Source organism: Megalops cyprinoides, chromosome 18 (genome assembly GCF_013368585.1).
Source record: "Megalops cyprinoides isolate fMegCyp1 chromosome 18, fMegCyp1.pri, whole genome shotgun sequence".
NCBI classification, from domain to species: domain Eukaryota; kingdom Metazoa; phylum Chordata; class Actinopteri; order Elopiformes; family Megalopidae; genus Megalops; species Megalops cyprinoides.
This window is the reverse complement of record NC_050600.1, coordinates 13562622-13579275: the sequence shown is the minus strand read 5'-3', so window position 1 is coordinate 13579275 and position 16654 is coordinate 13562622. Positions and strand designations below refer to the sequence as shown.

Sequence of the window (16654 nt, the reverse complement as noted above, 5' to 3'; positions counted from 1 at the left end):
TTATAATATAGGTTAATATAGTTAACTTGTACTTTGAAAAGGTCATATTGTAGAAACAGGAGAAACTGAAGGTTACTACAAATTCTGTACTCGTAATCTACTTGTAATCAAATGGTGATGTAAGGTTTAATAATTTTTGCTACTAGAACTGCTGTCATCACCAACATTATTAATGTGAATCCACATCAAAATGTATTTGTTGTGCACAGACTGTACACATTAAATTGTGTAGCCTTTTTTCATGTTAACAAACCACCAGGCCGGTTAAGGCATGTGGTCTGCCGAAGAAACACCCACTCATCACTTTAGCAGTATCCTGCGGCAGCTAGGGCTGTTTGTCACAGTCATGACAAGGACACCACTTGCTGCAATTATTTAATGGCCCTGATAGATTTGCTACAGAGTGAAATACTGGTACATTGAACAGATTTTCAGCCATTTCTGAAAAAAGCCCCAATCCCTAACATAAATTACAATGGATTAGGTTGCATTCACAACAGCAAATATAACAGTGTTGGAATAGCACCTGTGTTTATGTTTGAAGAAATCAAACTGCCACTGGCTGAACATCTGTCATTTTGCCTAGCATGTTGTAATGTGCATATGCAGAGTAATTGACCTTGTTTTACACTTCTTAATGATAATGTGATGCTGTTGAGGCCTACTGTGTAGTACCTCAGTCTCATCTAGAATGATAGTTTTCCTCCATATTTTCAAATCATTTTAATGTGTGTTTACCCACTCAGTATGTGTACTGTGGAGGTTAGGGATAAGAACACTTTTTTTTTTTTTTTTTTTTTTTGTCCTCCTTCCTCAATATCCACAAAGGATATCCTCAGAACCCTGCACTGATTTGACAATTCATTGCTAACTTTCCACTCTGCTGAGTAGTGAGTCAACATGGATTTTAGTGATTATTCACAGTGGAGACCTGGAGGAGAACATGATATATTATTTAATATTTGATATTGGGAGCCACTGGATATTCAAATCAAACTATTCCAAACGTTTATCCCTGATAAGCAGTAGATGTATCTATGCACTACATTGGTCTAAATTGGTCATGCTCGTCAATGTCTTAAATTGGCCCTATAACAGAACTTTGCATATTTTTTCCCTCCTTTCAATGGTATGCCGGATTGTGTCAGCGTAGCTGGTGCCACAGCCAATATCACCATATGGCAGGTGAATCTGACATATTTTATGCGCTTGCTATTGCAGCACTATTGGAATCCGCTGGCCTTGTATATTTTGAAATTATGTTGTTTTATGTACCATCTCATGATGCAACTGTGATTATTAATACATATGCTTATTTTTTGTGCCAGCTTGTTTTAAAGTACAGAACTGCATCTGCATTGGTTAAGATTGGAGCCTGATAGTAATATCAGGATATTTGGGCTTGTTGCAAACATTAGGCCTATAACAAGTTTTTTTTCCCCACATTGTAATTGATTAGATTTTTGTAATTAAATTTATTTCATCTTTTATGTGTGATGAGACTAAGGCCAGTATAGAACTCAAGTATTCACTGTACTAGTGTTACCACAGTGAAGGTCTTCAGATACAAGGTAGCTTTTTGCCAAGAATATATTTTGGCCCTTTACAGATTTGGTATGAAGAAATGAAATGAAAATGTAAACCTGCAATCAGGAGGATTGTTTTCAACAATGTTTGGGAGAGACCTCTGTTACTGTGCAGTATCTCAACATTTTGTGAGGCAAACTAGTGTTGAATTCTCTGGCTTAAGTAGGTTTACTTTTTGTTCTGTGGAATGTGTCAAACCACCCTTTCCAAGCAAACCATGCCCATTTCATCATGGAACTCTTTTTAAATGCTTATTTTAAACAGGCACACTATGATTGGGTCTCCAGTTTGAGATTTGAGGGACGGACAGTTCTGCAGCCGTCAGCTTTTCTCCACATGTGCTTCCTGTAAACATAATTGCACTTAAGACATAATTATGACCCAGAGGAAGAAGGCTCTTTGTTTGCAGCACTGTGTTGGCATCATGAGTGTAACCCGGGGAGCCTGCTATCTTTTGCGGTAGCATGGGACAGTTTGCATACCAGCACACTTGGCCATAGATGATGCCTGTTTCACTGAAAAACATACATCTGTTGCTTAGAAAACATTAACCTAAAAAAAACTGTGACAGATCATAAAATGGAAAAATGCATTTTGCATTTTTGATTCTTAAATTTTGAGCGACTTCTGATGTTTCATTTTTGTCAAATGCACTATATGTTTTCAGATATTCAGATATGCATGTTTTAAGATCACTTGCATCTCCTGTGTGCTATCTCCACCTAAATTGAAATTTAAAGGGGTTTTTACCAGCAGCCAGCGACTACAAACCATTCTAAATCAGAATATCTATGCATATATCTATGCAGTAGAGTACCTTTTTGTACCTTATACAGTTGTCATTGAAAGATAGAGACAACAGTTTTGCAAACTTTATGCAGACAACATATTTCTTTTCCAATTTAACTGTGGTACCAGTGTGTGCTACCAGAAATGAACTACTTCAATGCAGTGAAATATCTTTGCGTGTGGATGCGCGCGCGTGTGTGTGTGTGATCTCTCAGAAAGTGGAGGAGGAGGTCATGTCTTGAGATGTAGCATGTTGGTCGTAAATGGTCTGACTTAAATGCAAGTGTCAGGTGCAAATGGCCTGTGTGAATGTCCAGTTGGACTAGAGTGCTTGCTTTTTACACAGTGGATCTTGGTGCTGAAATCTGAACAGGTTAGCATGGGAGGGATTTCATTGCTGGCCTTTTTTTTTTTTTTTTTGGTCTTTTTAGCTTCTCAATACCACTTGGGAATAACACTGATTTGATGTAGCATTCTTAACATCTTTTGAGTGCTTCACAGAACACATTTAGTACAACCTAATATAAATGTAAAATTGTCATTGAAAAGGGTTATAAAATTACTGTACCTCAGTCACACTTCCCTTGCTTGCATGGTCTAGGATGTCATTTATTGTAGAATGGTATGTTTAATATTCTGCTCTCCCTCCCGCAACCTACAACCTTGGTTTGAATCGGATCTGATTCATGTAAGCCATTTTGAGAAACGTCACTCATTAATATTCAGAAGCGCCTGTTTTCCCTTTCCTCAAAGGCGGTCACACATTTTCATTCACACCCTCCCTCTAGAAATATTATCCTAATTGAGACAATATGTGACATTTACTATGGTGAGGAATATGGGGAATGGTGTTGCAGCACATTGTTATTATGGGTGATTTTTATTTTTTACTCTCAGGCATAACCTTCCTCTGCCTCCCTCTTCCCCCCCCTTCTCTGTGTGTCGAGGACAGAGATGGAGAGCGAATGAGCCCTTCGTCAAGGCCCACCCCCTCCAGGCTCTCTGTTCACTGTCCCCACCCCCTCCCTCTACCCTGCATCCCTCGCTCTGCCGTCAGCACAGAGGAGATGCTGAGCTTTGTCTGGGCGTGAATAGCTGAAGAGCTGTGTTGAACACACGGATTAGTCTTTGCTTCTGTCACATCTGTCGAGCCAAAGCCATCCCTGTCAGTCATATGCAGCTGTGGAGGAGCGCTGCGATGGTGAAGTGAAGGGTTGTTGTTTTTTGCTGTGACTACTATCAATTTTCCCTCTTCCTGTCTGTGTTATTGGATTTCAGCGTGAGAAATCTGGAACCACGCTGTACTCAATAGCTCTTGGCATGTGGTAGTTCCTCACAGAGGCTTTTTTTTCTGGGGGGGGGGTGTTTTTGTTTTCATTTTTGAGAGGGAGGGATAGCCCTCCTTTGAGTGTTTGAGAAATGTTATGGTCTCCGAAATTTTCCCTGTCCAACATCCACGTGAAACTAACGGCAAAGGGTTTGCTCCGGAACCTCCAGCTGTTGTCAGGATGCAAGAAGAGCACTGTGGTGTTCCACGCAGGTCTGTACCCCTACTGCTATCTTCACCCTCTATGACTTTAAATGTGTTCACCTTAGTATTGATGTGGAGAGGTTGCAGCTGTCCATGAGGTACTGAATTTATGTATTTGTGTGTTCAGCCTGAGCAATTTCACATCAGCAGAATGGCTGTTTAACAGGCATTTATCACCATCTCCATGTGCAAAAGCCACATTATTTAAATCATAAAATTCACACCTGAGGATAGTTTAAAATTTAGCAACTGATTATATACACTGGTATGAAACCTATTGTTCTTGCTGGATTTCCTGTTGATTTAGTAGTTTTATTTTTATTTATTCATATTTATTATAGCTGTTTACCGTTTTGTGCATTTCACTGGACAGACATAGAAACCTACTTCTCCAGTCAGAGCGTAAAATGTAGGTTAGCTGAGGCTTTAGTCACTGGGTTGAGGTGAGGATGCTCACTCTTGTGAGAACATTGTTCTGACAGTGAAAATTCCCACAGATTTACATGAAGGCCTGTTTTTACAAATGCATCCCTGTGGTGATTCTATTTTTGTAGGTGGACTATAATGAAATGTATGCATAGTATCCTGCTGTCTGTAAGAAAATGTGCATTTTCTGAGTCTTGATGGTCTTGATGGTCAGTTGTAATAACAGTGACTTAAAGGCCAAGTATTCATTTCATAAATATGTAAACTGGCTGGCATATGACCTACTGCTTATAATTGGTTCTGTATGTCTGGTTTTTAAAATCAACATTCAGCATGTAAACAAAATCAGTTCAGGTGCTTAAATGATACCGCTGGCTCGTTATAAATATTGTTTACGGAATCTTTTTCAACGGGAAATTATCAACAAAATAATTTTAAAGGCTCCATTTATATTGCAATTTGGGCTGCATTTATGCATGCAGGTTTCCAAGGAGACTGCTATATTAAGCTATAGACTCAAAGAAGCGGCAAAAAAAAAAAATCCCTTTGCGCTTTCATCTGCAGTCAGTGTAATGTAGGACACAAATGATTGCCAGTGAGCCTAGTTTGTTTGGTGCCAGTTCATTTGAGAAGACTTCATTCAGCATAAATACTTTATACTTATGCTATACTAAATACTTTATCCCAGATGCACATCTGAGATCTTCATCCAGAATATCAGGCAGCCTTCTCAGAAAAACCTTTCTGCCTCACCAGTGTGTTTGAATTTAGTGGAGTAACCAAGGTGAATTTGCAGAGCAAATTTGCAGGCTGAAGAAGGATTTAAACTATGGTTTGCATGCTTTTCTGGATTTATGTATTTAATTTAAAAGGGCTGGCCACATAGATGCTTTTTCCTTCTACTTAATAGGACATTGTGTTGAACCACATCAAGAAACATTGTCATATCTCTGCTCATTGTATCGTATATGCTTGGTATGCAGCAAGTGGACTGTTTTGGTTCTAGTGTATTATAAAATGTGCATTACCTTTGCCACAGTGAAATTATGTCATTTGAATAATGCTAGAGTGGTTGCGAAAGTAAGAATGTGCATTTAACCTAATGATATGTGATTGAATTGAATGAACAACTGTTCATGTCGGTTTAATGTTTCATAACACTGCTCACTGTCCATTTTAAGACCCTGGTTTAATCTGGGCAGAGCAGGCCCCTGTGTCTCTAATCCTTATAAATTTACTACATAATCCCAGTTTTGCAGTCCACATCACATGAGTTTATGTACGCAAGTTTACTTACTTACTTACTATTGGCATAGTTACCGCATCACCCATTGATCATTCATCTCCAGTCTTAATATGCATAATCTATTTTAATTCCTCAATCAATTCCTGAATCAACTTAATCTCATCCTTGGAAAGATGTCATTTTATGTCATGTTGGTTTTTGTGTAGATTTTGCCATTGAATTATTGCATTGGGGAGGAATTTGTTGCCTAAATAGACATCACTCAGCAGTGCATATAACGTACGTGAATCTTCCATTTACTTAAGTGGAGGCTGTGACAAAGGAACACTTTAACGTTAATTACGGCTTTGTTGCACGCAACTACATGGTCTTTGGTAGCCATTCTTGGAAATATTTCCTTGTGACTGTGATCCAAAGGTGTGTATGTGACTGCCAATAATTTGAGAATGGGTTCCCGTGTGTAGGTCTGAGCTGTGTTGCTTAACGATCTGTAGTGGCGGAGCGCAATTGGCCTTGTTGTGCTAGTGAAAGGTTGGTTTTATTGGCCAGAATTCCCTCGTGGCACTGCTCTCACACCTTGTTTCATCAGGTGCCTGTGAGTCACTCAGATGACCTCAGGGAGGTTCGCCGGTCTGTCTTCCGTTCAGCTGTTGCTGTCTTGGTGCTCTGTGGGACTTGTAGTGTGAAAAATAGCTATTCTTAGCATCTGAGAGTTTGCTGCATGCCAGTGCTCCTGCATGAATGCAAAGGACGTCATATTAGGATGAGCCAAATGTTCAGTTGCCAGTTCCTATATTAATTCACAAATTGACAATTTGGGAGGTGGAGGGTTAAAAGAAAATGCTTTTCAAAAAAATGGATAATGCTTGTTGAAGGCAAATTTACATGTCATGCCACAAAACAGAAAATGGTGTATGTTTTCCACAAAATAGCTGCAAATGCCCTTGAAAACGGTCCAAAACAGTAGGATGCATGCAGTGAGATGTATTGTTTGTGACATCCACCCGTTTCTTCATTCAGTGTCACAGAGCATGCATCGTTTCAGGCCTGACCTGAGAAGTCTCAAGACCTTCAGTAGTGTGGACAGGCAGGAAGGCTGCCCCCTCAGCCACCCCCCCAGACAGTGTCTCTGGCAAATAGACACATGGCCATGTACCAAAAGTGGGCTAGAGTGCATCTCTCCAGATATTGTAGGAAGATGAGGATAACATGGCAAGATGTTTGACATGGAGGTGTTAGTCCCTTTGTTTATGAAGTTAACTCAAAGAATCTGAAATTTTATGCAGAAATGCCCCTAAATCATTCGTGGTAGAAATTTAAATTAATCATTACTGAACTTGGGGATTTCTGTTGTGTAAATTCATTCATTGGTGGTCATTGTGCCCATTTAATCACCCTTTTGCCAAAAATTCACCCCTACTCTTTTAGAGCAATTTCCTACAAACTCCTGAGAAAAGCAGCATGAAAACCACAAATGTCTTGCACAGATACAGGTATAGCTTATGTAGGCACCATATTTGTACAAAACTCTAATATTTCTCTCCTAATAGTGTAGTACTGGTTGTAAATAGAAGGCATAATACAGAAAACACTAGTGTTCTGGGTTCTATATCCAAGAGCATGATTAGGCTCAGATGTTTTGGTATGGTAGAAATATAGCTGTGGTTGTTTAGAAGTTTGGAGAAATGTGAACAGAACTTAAGACTCCAAATGTCAATTTCATGACCCATACTCATGAAGGTCAGATGCAGAATCCACCATAGGTTTCTGTGAATACCATAATAGTGTTTCAATCTGACTTAGTGATTATAATTCAGCTTCAATGGCCCTCTTTATATTATTCACCCACAATAACAAGCTCACAATTGTGATGAAGGTCACCCATCATGCAGTGTGGCCCAGTCCCTGGTGGTACCAGTGTAGACAGTCATCTATTGTGGATTCTTTTCCTTTCTGTGACATCAGCTAGGACGAATGTCACCGCAAAAGTTAATATCTCCATGTTCAGGAGATGGATGTAAGTGATTCTACATTGACAGTGGTCTGCTGGTGTTTGATATAAATCTTCCAATATGATTTTTTTTCCTTATTTTAATGCAAATTGAATGGACTTTCATATTAATTCTTAGCTGTTGTCATACTAGATGGAAGAGATGGGAAAATATCTGCTGATGATGAGCTATTTGTGAAATATGTTTGTCCACACAGTCAACTGTTTTATTGCATGCATTTGTTTCATAAAGGGGGTGATAATTTGCCAGACAGACTGGCAAAGACGTTGGGCAGTTGCAAAAGGCATACTCTGTCACAGATAGTTAAATGACATCACATAGAACTGATTGTAAGAATAAGACTAAACAATATAGAGTGAATTGATTGTTTCAAAGTTGATGACTGTGTAATTAATACCAGAGTAAAAGGCATTGATTCTGGATGAACTTGCTCTGCTTCAAAGACCCCTTTGCCTCAGTGTGCTGTGATTATGGATAGATAGCAGACTGCATGACTTCGGTCCATCCTGTTTCATGGTCAAACATGCATTAGAAGATTAAGAAATGATTGGCTAAGGCTTGTATGACATTGCTTTAGTTTCCACATTGTAATAATTTAGATCAATCTGAATAATATCTTGTTAGTTACTGAGAAACTAGCTTCAAAAAGAAGTATTTTGTTTCAAAGTAAGTAATGATTATTTGGCACTGAGACATCATATTAGTGCTGAGTACTGTACAGAACATATCTTTGCATAAGAGCATCTGCTAAATGCATGTGATGTAATGTAGAGTGTCTTCCAGCCCAATAGGGAAGTATATGCATTCAATTTAAATGAGCAACAATGTCAGACCAGGCTAACAACACTCCCAGACCAGTGAGCGTGAGCATAATACTGTTCGAGCCCTCCCACAAGTTAACTTGTCCAGTCTGACGGGAGCCAAGTACACTACCGTACAACATCCTTAGAACACAGAATCCAAAATACATCACAATAGTATCTGATACTTATTTTACATGCAGTAGAGATATCCGGTGTTAGGGGCCGTTAGTGTTGACAGCCATTCTGACAGACTGCATCACCTGAGCATGAATGTGGCAGGATGGGTTTTCCACTTCAGTGGGGTTCCAGGCTGCAGCATTGAGTAGGGAAAACGCATGCTCGAGGGAGAACTGATAATGCTTATCACACCAGCAGGGGGAGCCATAACAAACAAGGCTAATAAATGGCATCCTTATGCCTCATGTCAAAACAGCCTACTGAATACTGTGTACTTAATAAAGTACTTAATACTAATACTTAATACATTGATTTAAAAGGGGTTTATGTGAAACAATCCTGATGCCTTATCCAGTACACGCACAGCTGGTTTTAGCAATATTGTATGAGGTGGAGATGGCATGGTTAATTTTAAAAAAGGTTGATTTCTAGATGCTTGCATTTTAGGTTGATGACAAGATAAGCATAGATTGTTGGTAATGTATGTATTAATTTGAATCCCAATATAAAATTAAGATGCAATACATGAGTCAAAAGGAGGATGGCAGTGGTCTTTTTAGTCAAAAAGTTCAGGGGAGCTGTGATTCATCTTTTATTTGATGAATAGTTCATTCAAGGCAAAAGCAGTTTAAATGTTTTACTTTAGTGTAATGTATTTAACCTTGAGTCAGATCCAGGCTTATTTATGTTGTTTCTGTGAGATAAAACCTTTCAACCCGACTGCACCCAAGGAAACGTCTGGTTTGGGCCTATAATTGCATTATAGGGCCTATAATTTGCTCAAAATTTCTGAATGTCAGATATTTAATGCACTTCTGTCTAAAATTTGAGATGAAATCACATTATTAATACCCTTTTGTGTATGCAAGGCCACTGTTTTCCCAAAAAGTGCTGTTTGTTTTATTGACCTGTTGAGTGGAATTTTCCCATTCTTGTTTACTTGTCCAGCATTTATTTGCTGAATGGTACACTTTTCCAACAAGGATGGTCTGTATTTTGTTCATTTGATAAGATGCTGAATGTTACATGCTGTGGGATTTGTTTTTGGAGACCTTACTGAGTTTATGAATAATTACCAAAAAGGAGAGGCTTTCGTAAGAGTTTATTTAATTCAAAAATTGATTTCATGTAATTTTTAGCAGTAGCTGGTTTGATTACCACCCCGTCGGGTTGGGTTCAACTGAGGTTGGGTAAGAGAGAACGTTATCTTGGGCGGGGTGTGGCTGGGACATTAAAATGTGCATGTCGAGTTCAGGTTTCAGTTTCAGGCCCGTGGAGGCCTTTACTGTGAGCTACCATTTTAATATTACTGTCCCTCTCTACACCAGATAATGAAATTGTATCAGTCTCTCTTGATGTGTGGCAAAACACATGTTTCCCAAAACAGAGGTCTGATTATGAAAATGATGTACTTCCAAATACCTGTTAGAGCTTTGCTTAGACTGGGCATACACAGTACTGTTTGATTCCCTTTACATATTTGGGCTGTGACCTTGAATCTATGATTGGTAGCTTCCAGAAAGTAATTTTCTTAATGTTCTTGATGCATGGGTTGTGTTAAAAAGGGTGATTGAATGTTAGTTTGTCCTTTCTTGCAATCAGTTGAAAGCACCAACAAGGCAGAGATTCTTTTCAGAAGACAAAAACCATTTCATTACAAAAAAATCAAAATGTATTTAAAATAACTATTCACTATTGCAATTACTTGAAATGAATTGAAATGATTTTTATTTTGATTTATCCGACGCTCTTAGCTTGGACAGCTAAAAATGACTTTCAGGCGTAGCTCTTTTGAAGTCTATTTTGTCAAGAACCTTTGTACCCAATATAGACCACAGCTTTTGAGGCACATTAAACCCAAAATGGGACGATTGATGTGGAATTTAATATTATGACAGTAATTTTAGATGATAAACCCCAAATTCACCTAAATGGTTTTAGGTTTTTTATACTGCAAAGATCGTGTCCATGCAATTTTGTATGATTAATGTGTGTTAGAAATCCCATTTTGTATCCTTAGTTAAATCTTAATTTGTTACTGTATGTTGGGGGGGGGGCCTTGCTTAGTCAACATCTGTACCTTGTCCCAAATCATGCTTTATATCTATATGCCTTTCCAAGACTGCATTGTTTGTAGTTTCTGAACCAGTTCACCATCAGTATTGATGATGTCTCTTTCCCAGATCTTTTCTGTGCAGTCCTTTATGCAGTTCTGTTGTATTCCAAATCATTGAATGCAGTATAGAATGTTTCACATTTTGCTCTGCTATCCCCGCAGTTTGAGAATTAGGAGTTCTTATTTCTGCTGCTCATTTCAGTATAAAATCGATGGAAAATGCATTAATTGATCATTTGTAAACATGATTCCTTTGTTTGGTTGTTCAATCTGTCATTTAATCTAAATGGCATTTGAGAAGGGGTCCATGTCTGTTTACAGTTTGCCAGTTAACATGAACTCTCTCCCTCATATTCTGCAGACTGAGAGGAGAATCGTACATTCTCCTGTCTCTTCACACTCTGTTTCAAATAAGAGTCCTAAAGGTTCATTTTTCAACCGAGAACTTCTGAGGTCTGTGTTCTGGAATTTTCCATGTGTGCCTTATTGTAAATGGTGTTTCCACCTGTCGGGTGTATTAAAACCCCCCTGGGATAACATTGATTATAGTCATTCTGTTCACTTGTCCTATTGCTAAAAACCTCCAGTAAATGGCTCTCTCAATTTTAAATTTCTAGGTATAACTTAATTTATCTGATATCCACTAACAAATGGGTACATGTTGTTTATTGCACTTCATCAAGACTGATTACATGGTTGAAAATACAGACGAGCTTGTCATTCTGTTTGTTCCTGACACACTGTGTGGTAATGATGAGCCCCTGTGTTTCCCTGTACATTGCCATACGGAGGGAGGAGTGCCTTGTAGACTCCTCCTCAGGAAGTTCACTTAGAGGCTGAACCCTGAGAGACTGAGTCATTTCATAGGAGGGGACTGTTTTAGATGAAAGGTTTGGAGAGTGATGCAAAAGTGGAGAAAAGGCTGTCATTTCTTTTCAGATTTATCCTCATGTTTAGCACTTTTCCACTCTTAGTTCACAATGTAGTGTAAGTGCAAACATAATCAGTGCATGTTTTGGCACTTTCTTTTGTGATGGTGTAGGTGGCTTCAGCCAGCAATGACTCATGATTGCTGAAGGAGTTCTCTTCAGTCATCTGGTGTATACAAAGCAACATTATATATCCTATAAATTTTCCTGGCTTAGACCAAAACCACAAAATTAGCTGTTGATTTATGTACTGCCTGTTCAAAATTAAAGCAGCCTAAATCTTAAGTTGTTTGTATATAATTTTTTATCCTTTAAAAAATTCCAGTACAAAATATTAGGTCTAACATTTAAATAAGTGTCTGGGTAAGGCAAGTGAAATTTCAGATAGCATTGGTAAAATGTCACTAATTTATGTGGAATTTTAAAAATGCTTCATCTTCTCTCCACTGACAGAACAGGCAGTACCCACAACATGCTGAGAGCTCCTCAGTATCCTGCACAAGACCTCATACAGGCTATATTGCAACACTTGCAATAAATCAAATATTGCATACTACTTCTTTTTAACCAGTGGGTAACACTGTGTTGGTTTCTCTCCTCCCTGCTCAGTGGGAGTTGCTGTGCAAATATCGTTCCACATTAGAAGACTCTATTCCATTATTATGCCCTGGGTGTTGTATTTATAAAGCTGATGTAAATCAAAACCTCTGTGGCATGGCTCTGCTAAAATAAGGCTGTACCAACAGCACTGGTCACAGAGGGATGATTCGATCTGGAAATGGTTATAATCTCATTCGGATCTCCATTTTATGCGTGGTAGTGAAGCTGCTCTATGGTCCCTAATTGCTCTGTGAATCATTGTAATGCTCTTAAGTGTGCTCTGGACTGTACCGTGTTCCGTCTTTATTTAAGACCTGTCTGATGCTGGAGCTGGTGTCATCTGTAGTTTCCTTGGAGTGGTAGGTTTCAGACCTGGAACCAAGCTACGGCAGCAGGGCGTGTGTCTGTCTGTGTTGGGAAATGATGCTGAACGTTGTTACAACGCTAAATGGATGTTCTCTTCTAGTGGACAAGAACAAGCAGAAGACAGGCCCACGGACCCAGCAGCCACAGACGAACGGCCATCCAGACCTGCTCCCCGCAGAGAGTAAGCCCCTGGGCACGGAGCACTACAGAGCACAGTGCGAGAAGAGCAACCAATGTATCCAACAGCTGAAGAAACTGCTCATCTCTGGCAACCGCAGATTCGAGGCCATCACCGTGGTCATACAGCACATTATTGCAGAGGTAGGAAGTATGCCTTTCTACACGTTCCAATCTATACAATCCTGTAAATTAAAATTTACTTAAGGTTAATGTGAATGTTTATTTAATATAGCTTACAATAATGGATATAATACATGCTGTCATGTTTAATATTTGCAGGCGGTTGAACTGAGTAGTCATTTGACATTGAAACTGTGTGTATTTGTACTACCACATGGCGAGGTAACTTGATAAAAATTAGATCAGTTGTACCCGGTCATGTTTGTTTCCAGTGTTGTGGCTTTCGGTTGGATTGAAATGGGCTTGATCTAGCTGAAATGGATATGGCTTTATTAGTGTCAAGTCTGGTTGCACAATCTTGTATGCACTGAATTTTAAATGGCAGCAGTCAGAACTGCTTGCTGAGGCACAGAAGAGGCATGTGGCATGTGACTGCTATTTGCAGGTGCTGCTGGGAGTTTGGAAGGAGGGATGACTGCAGCTCTGTTTGTTTTGGTGATGTTCCCTCTTGTATAAATGATTGACTTCCAGGAATTAGCAGCCAGGAGGTCCTGTTCTCCCCCCGAAACAGTACTGAGTGTGACCTTGTATCAGTGCACCCTCCACCACCACCAGCCTGACTCTCCACCTCCATTTTGTTATGATGTTGCTACAACACAGTATGTGTTTCTTTAGCGTGGAAAGGCTGGCCAATAAAGGGGAATGAGATCATTTTTGGCTGTGGAATTGCATATTCTCCAAATGCTTTTTATTCAGTGCTGAATCAGAAAGTGTCTGAACTAAATTTTTTGTACTCATTGCTGTGTGTGAGAATTACCTTCTGAGTGCCTGGGGCAACCTCTGAAGCCCCGTGTCAATTTGGCACTTAATTACTGATATTCTTAGTCATAGCCTCTGGCATTTCCCACTGGCTGTGTTCATTGTATTTTAGGGGAAGAGTCCCATCAATTGTTTACCTTAATGTATGAATTCCTCATGTTGGGCAGTAAGGAGTGGAGGTCAATTTTTTTACAAAGTCTGTTGTAGCGTGTATATTTTTGCATTTTGTGTTCGTGTGGTGCCTTGAATCAAGCCTGTTTCAGTGAGCTGGGGGTATGGTATTTTCTTTAGACACACCTGCTCTGTGTCTGTGAAACAGCCTACCAGGAGTCAAAGTGGTAATTATCCTGACTTGGCTTGGGGGTGTGTGTATGGTTTAATCTGGGAGTTTTCTCTCACACTCATGGAGAGCATCCTCGTGCTCTACACTTGAGGCTGTCCAGCTCTGACTGCAGGGCTGATTAACACTGTGGTTTACTCTTGCCTCTGTTGCTGTTACCTGTTAAACAATATCTTTGTGATTGAGCAAAGGGCAACCATACATTTAAATGTATGGTTAACAGGGATCTCCCCAGAAGACCCCCAACCCTCCAGATGTTGAAGTCTTAGGATCCCACACTTTCTTGAGACCAATGTAGATGATTTCTAGCAACTTCAGCATTAAACCACTAGCTATACTAGTTTCCAGTTTGAGCAGTTTTCAGTAAAAAGAATAAACTTGAATTGCCAAAAACATAATCATTTTGGACTAAAATGAATGCCTAAAACTTTCCAAACTCATTCATGTCAGTGGAACAATGCTTTATCATTTGTGCTTATTCATCTTGCCCTGATTGTTCCATGGTGAAATCAATAAAGCAGAGGGCTGTCTCACTTTACAGTTAAATCACTGTGTAAACAAAGCTCTTTAAAAATATACATGTTATTGATACATGCTCCAATGATAATATCATTTTCCTGTAGCTCTTCATTATTATTGTGAGATAAATGACAGGCTTATGTGCTTATGTTGTGGAATCAAGATGGTGCCTTGACTGCAACCTGGAGGAAAGAAGTGCTTGGCTCCTGGCCTCATTTGGCCATTTTATACTACCAAAAAATAAAATCTAAACTAAAAACAGCTGAAAACATCTTAAATTCTCAGGGGACTAGAACTTCACAAAGCTGGCACAATGCCATTGCTCCAATCTTTTGGAGAGCTCTGGTTAACTTCCAAAAAAAAACCTTCATTAATCCCTCTTGTTCTTGATAAACATTCTGCTCTTGACTTAAAATGTAATTCAAATACATCTTTCACTCATGCTATCTCAGGTCTCACTGGTATGTTTTAATTGTACCTTTTCATTTAAACTCAGAGTACTGTTTACTTTATCTGGTGCTAAAGCTGATACAGAGCTATTTCTGTCACCTTCAGATTAGACTTGTCTAACTTAGAGTTGTCCTTGATAAAACTGGAAGGGGAAAAACACACCATGAATTCTTACAGCAGCACCTAAGAGCACAGTTTCTCCTTTGCTCAAAGAAGATCTTTTTAGTTTTGTCTGTTTGTGCACTAGCCCTCCTAAATGCACATATGTGTTAGAATTCATTTGGAAGTGAAATACATCCTATGCATTCAAATGTAGATGGGAAGTCTGCTTTTTTGAAGTTCTCAATTAAAAAATCTAAAAGGAAATAACCATCTCATAAAAGCACCACTCCCAAAGTACTGTTCATCCCCCCTATCATTATTTTCATGCTTAAGCACCTAAACACAGGTTAGGATTCCTAAACTCAGGCTGCTCCACCTCTCGGTGGTCATTTGTGGTGAATTACCTGTCTCTGCGTTTAGAGGAACAAAGTCACAGAATGCTAAATGGCTCACTCTTCGTCAACTATAGGGATTGATCCTTAAAATTCACAAAATGTGGAGATCAGTGATAAATAATGTTTATCTTAGCTTTCTGAGGAAATAGTAATCACTGATACCTAGTTAAAACAATCATGTGCTTTTGTTTGCTGCTGTAGGGGATAAGGTGCTCTGTGTGTGTGATCTGAGTTCAGGTTCCCAGTCCTGCTGCTGACTCATAAATACAGTGGTGCAGTGCACATCATGTCTTGAAAGGTCCTGGAGGTACTTGAAGCCACAGATACTTTGAGTATTGAAATGTAGCATTACCAGATAAGGTGAGAAAGCAGGTCTTGACAGAGCCTGACACAGAGCAGATGCAGTTCATGGCCAGTCAGAGGTGTTTGTCAGTGGATGCTGTGGTGGACTGAGAAGTCAGACTCACAATTTTGCATTTTATAAAGAAATTAAGCAGAATGTGTTAAATGTAATACATCCTTCTGAAGAAATAGGATATAAGGTCCTAAGGAGTACAGACTTGCATGTAGTTGCAATTGCTGTGCTGCTGTGTATCTGCTTCACCAGGGAGATTTGATCATTTGTTGCATTAAGCAAAAGTTTTGAGTCAAGGGTGGCCTTTTCAGTCACTTTATTTTTCAAGTGCAGAACATCAAACAGTAGACAAGCTATGGAGGATATCTTCAGGTTCTTAAAGCAGCATTTGTGCCATTTCATATATTGCAGTACTTGCCTCTAATCCAAGAAATTAATGTATTTGTCAGCAGAGTGCTCAGTTATGAAGTCACTCCAGTCCAGTTTTTTTTTTTTTTTTTTTTGTTCCAGAAGGCTGAAGTCAGTCTTTGAGTGGGTAATTCTTTATTGATGAATTTGTTTATGGAAGTCTGGCACTTGTGCATAATGTATGGATTGCTAACCTGTTATGGGAAAGGGGAGCATGATATCAGTCTTCAAGCTGGTATTTGCTTCCAGTCTTCTGTAGTGGTAAAATGAGACTTGAGTATATTGACACGACTCTTGGTTTAATGTTCCCTAAATGATACTATGACCAAAAGAAAAAAAGATGTAAGAAATGGGTGTCTTGGTGGTTTGATGTCAGTAATCCTC

General features: G+C 39.1%; 1 protein-coding gene across 4 annotated transcripts in view; it reads left to right on the top strand.

Moving 5' to 3' along the window:
* The window catches only part of mtus1a (microtubule associated tumor suppressor 1a), a 42369-nt gene that overhangs the window by 10963 nt on the left and 14752 nt on the right, over window positions 1–16654 (top strand). For 2 of the 4 annotated variants that reach the window (XM_036551528.1, XM_036551527.1), the window contains exons 1-2: window positions 3623–3916; window positions 12683–12903. In XM_036551528.1, coding sequence (XP_036407421.1) covers window positions 3796–3916; window positions 12683–12903 — 342 coding nt within the window. In that variant the 5' untranslated portion in view covers window positions 3623–3795. Of the gene's footprint in view, window positions 1–3622; window positions 3917–12682; window positions 12904–16654 lie in introns of those variants that run through there. The other 2 variants (XM_036551526.1, XM_036551524.1) reach the window with 1 other exon arrangement.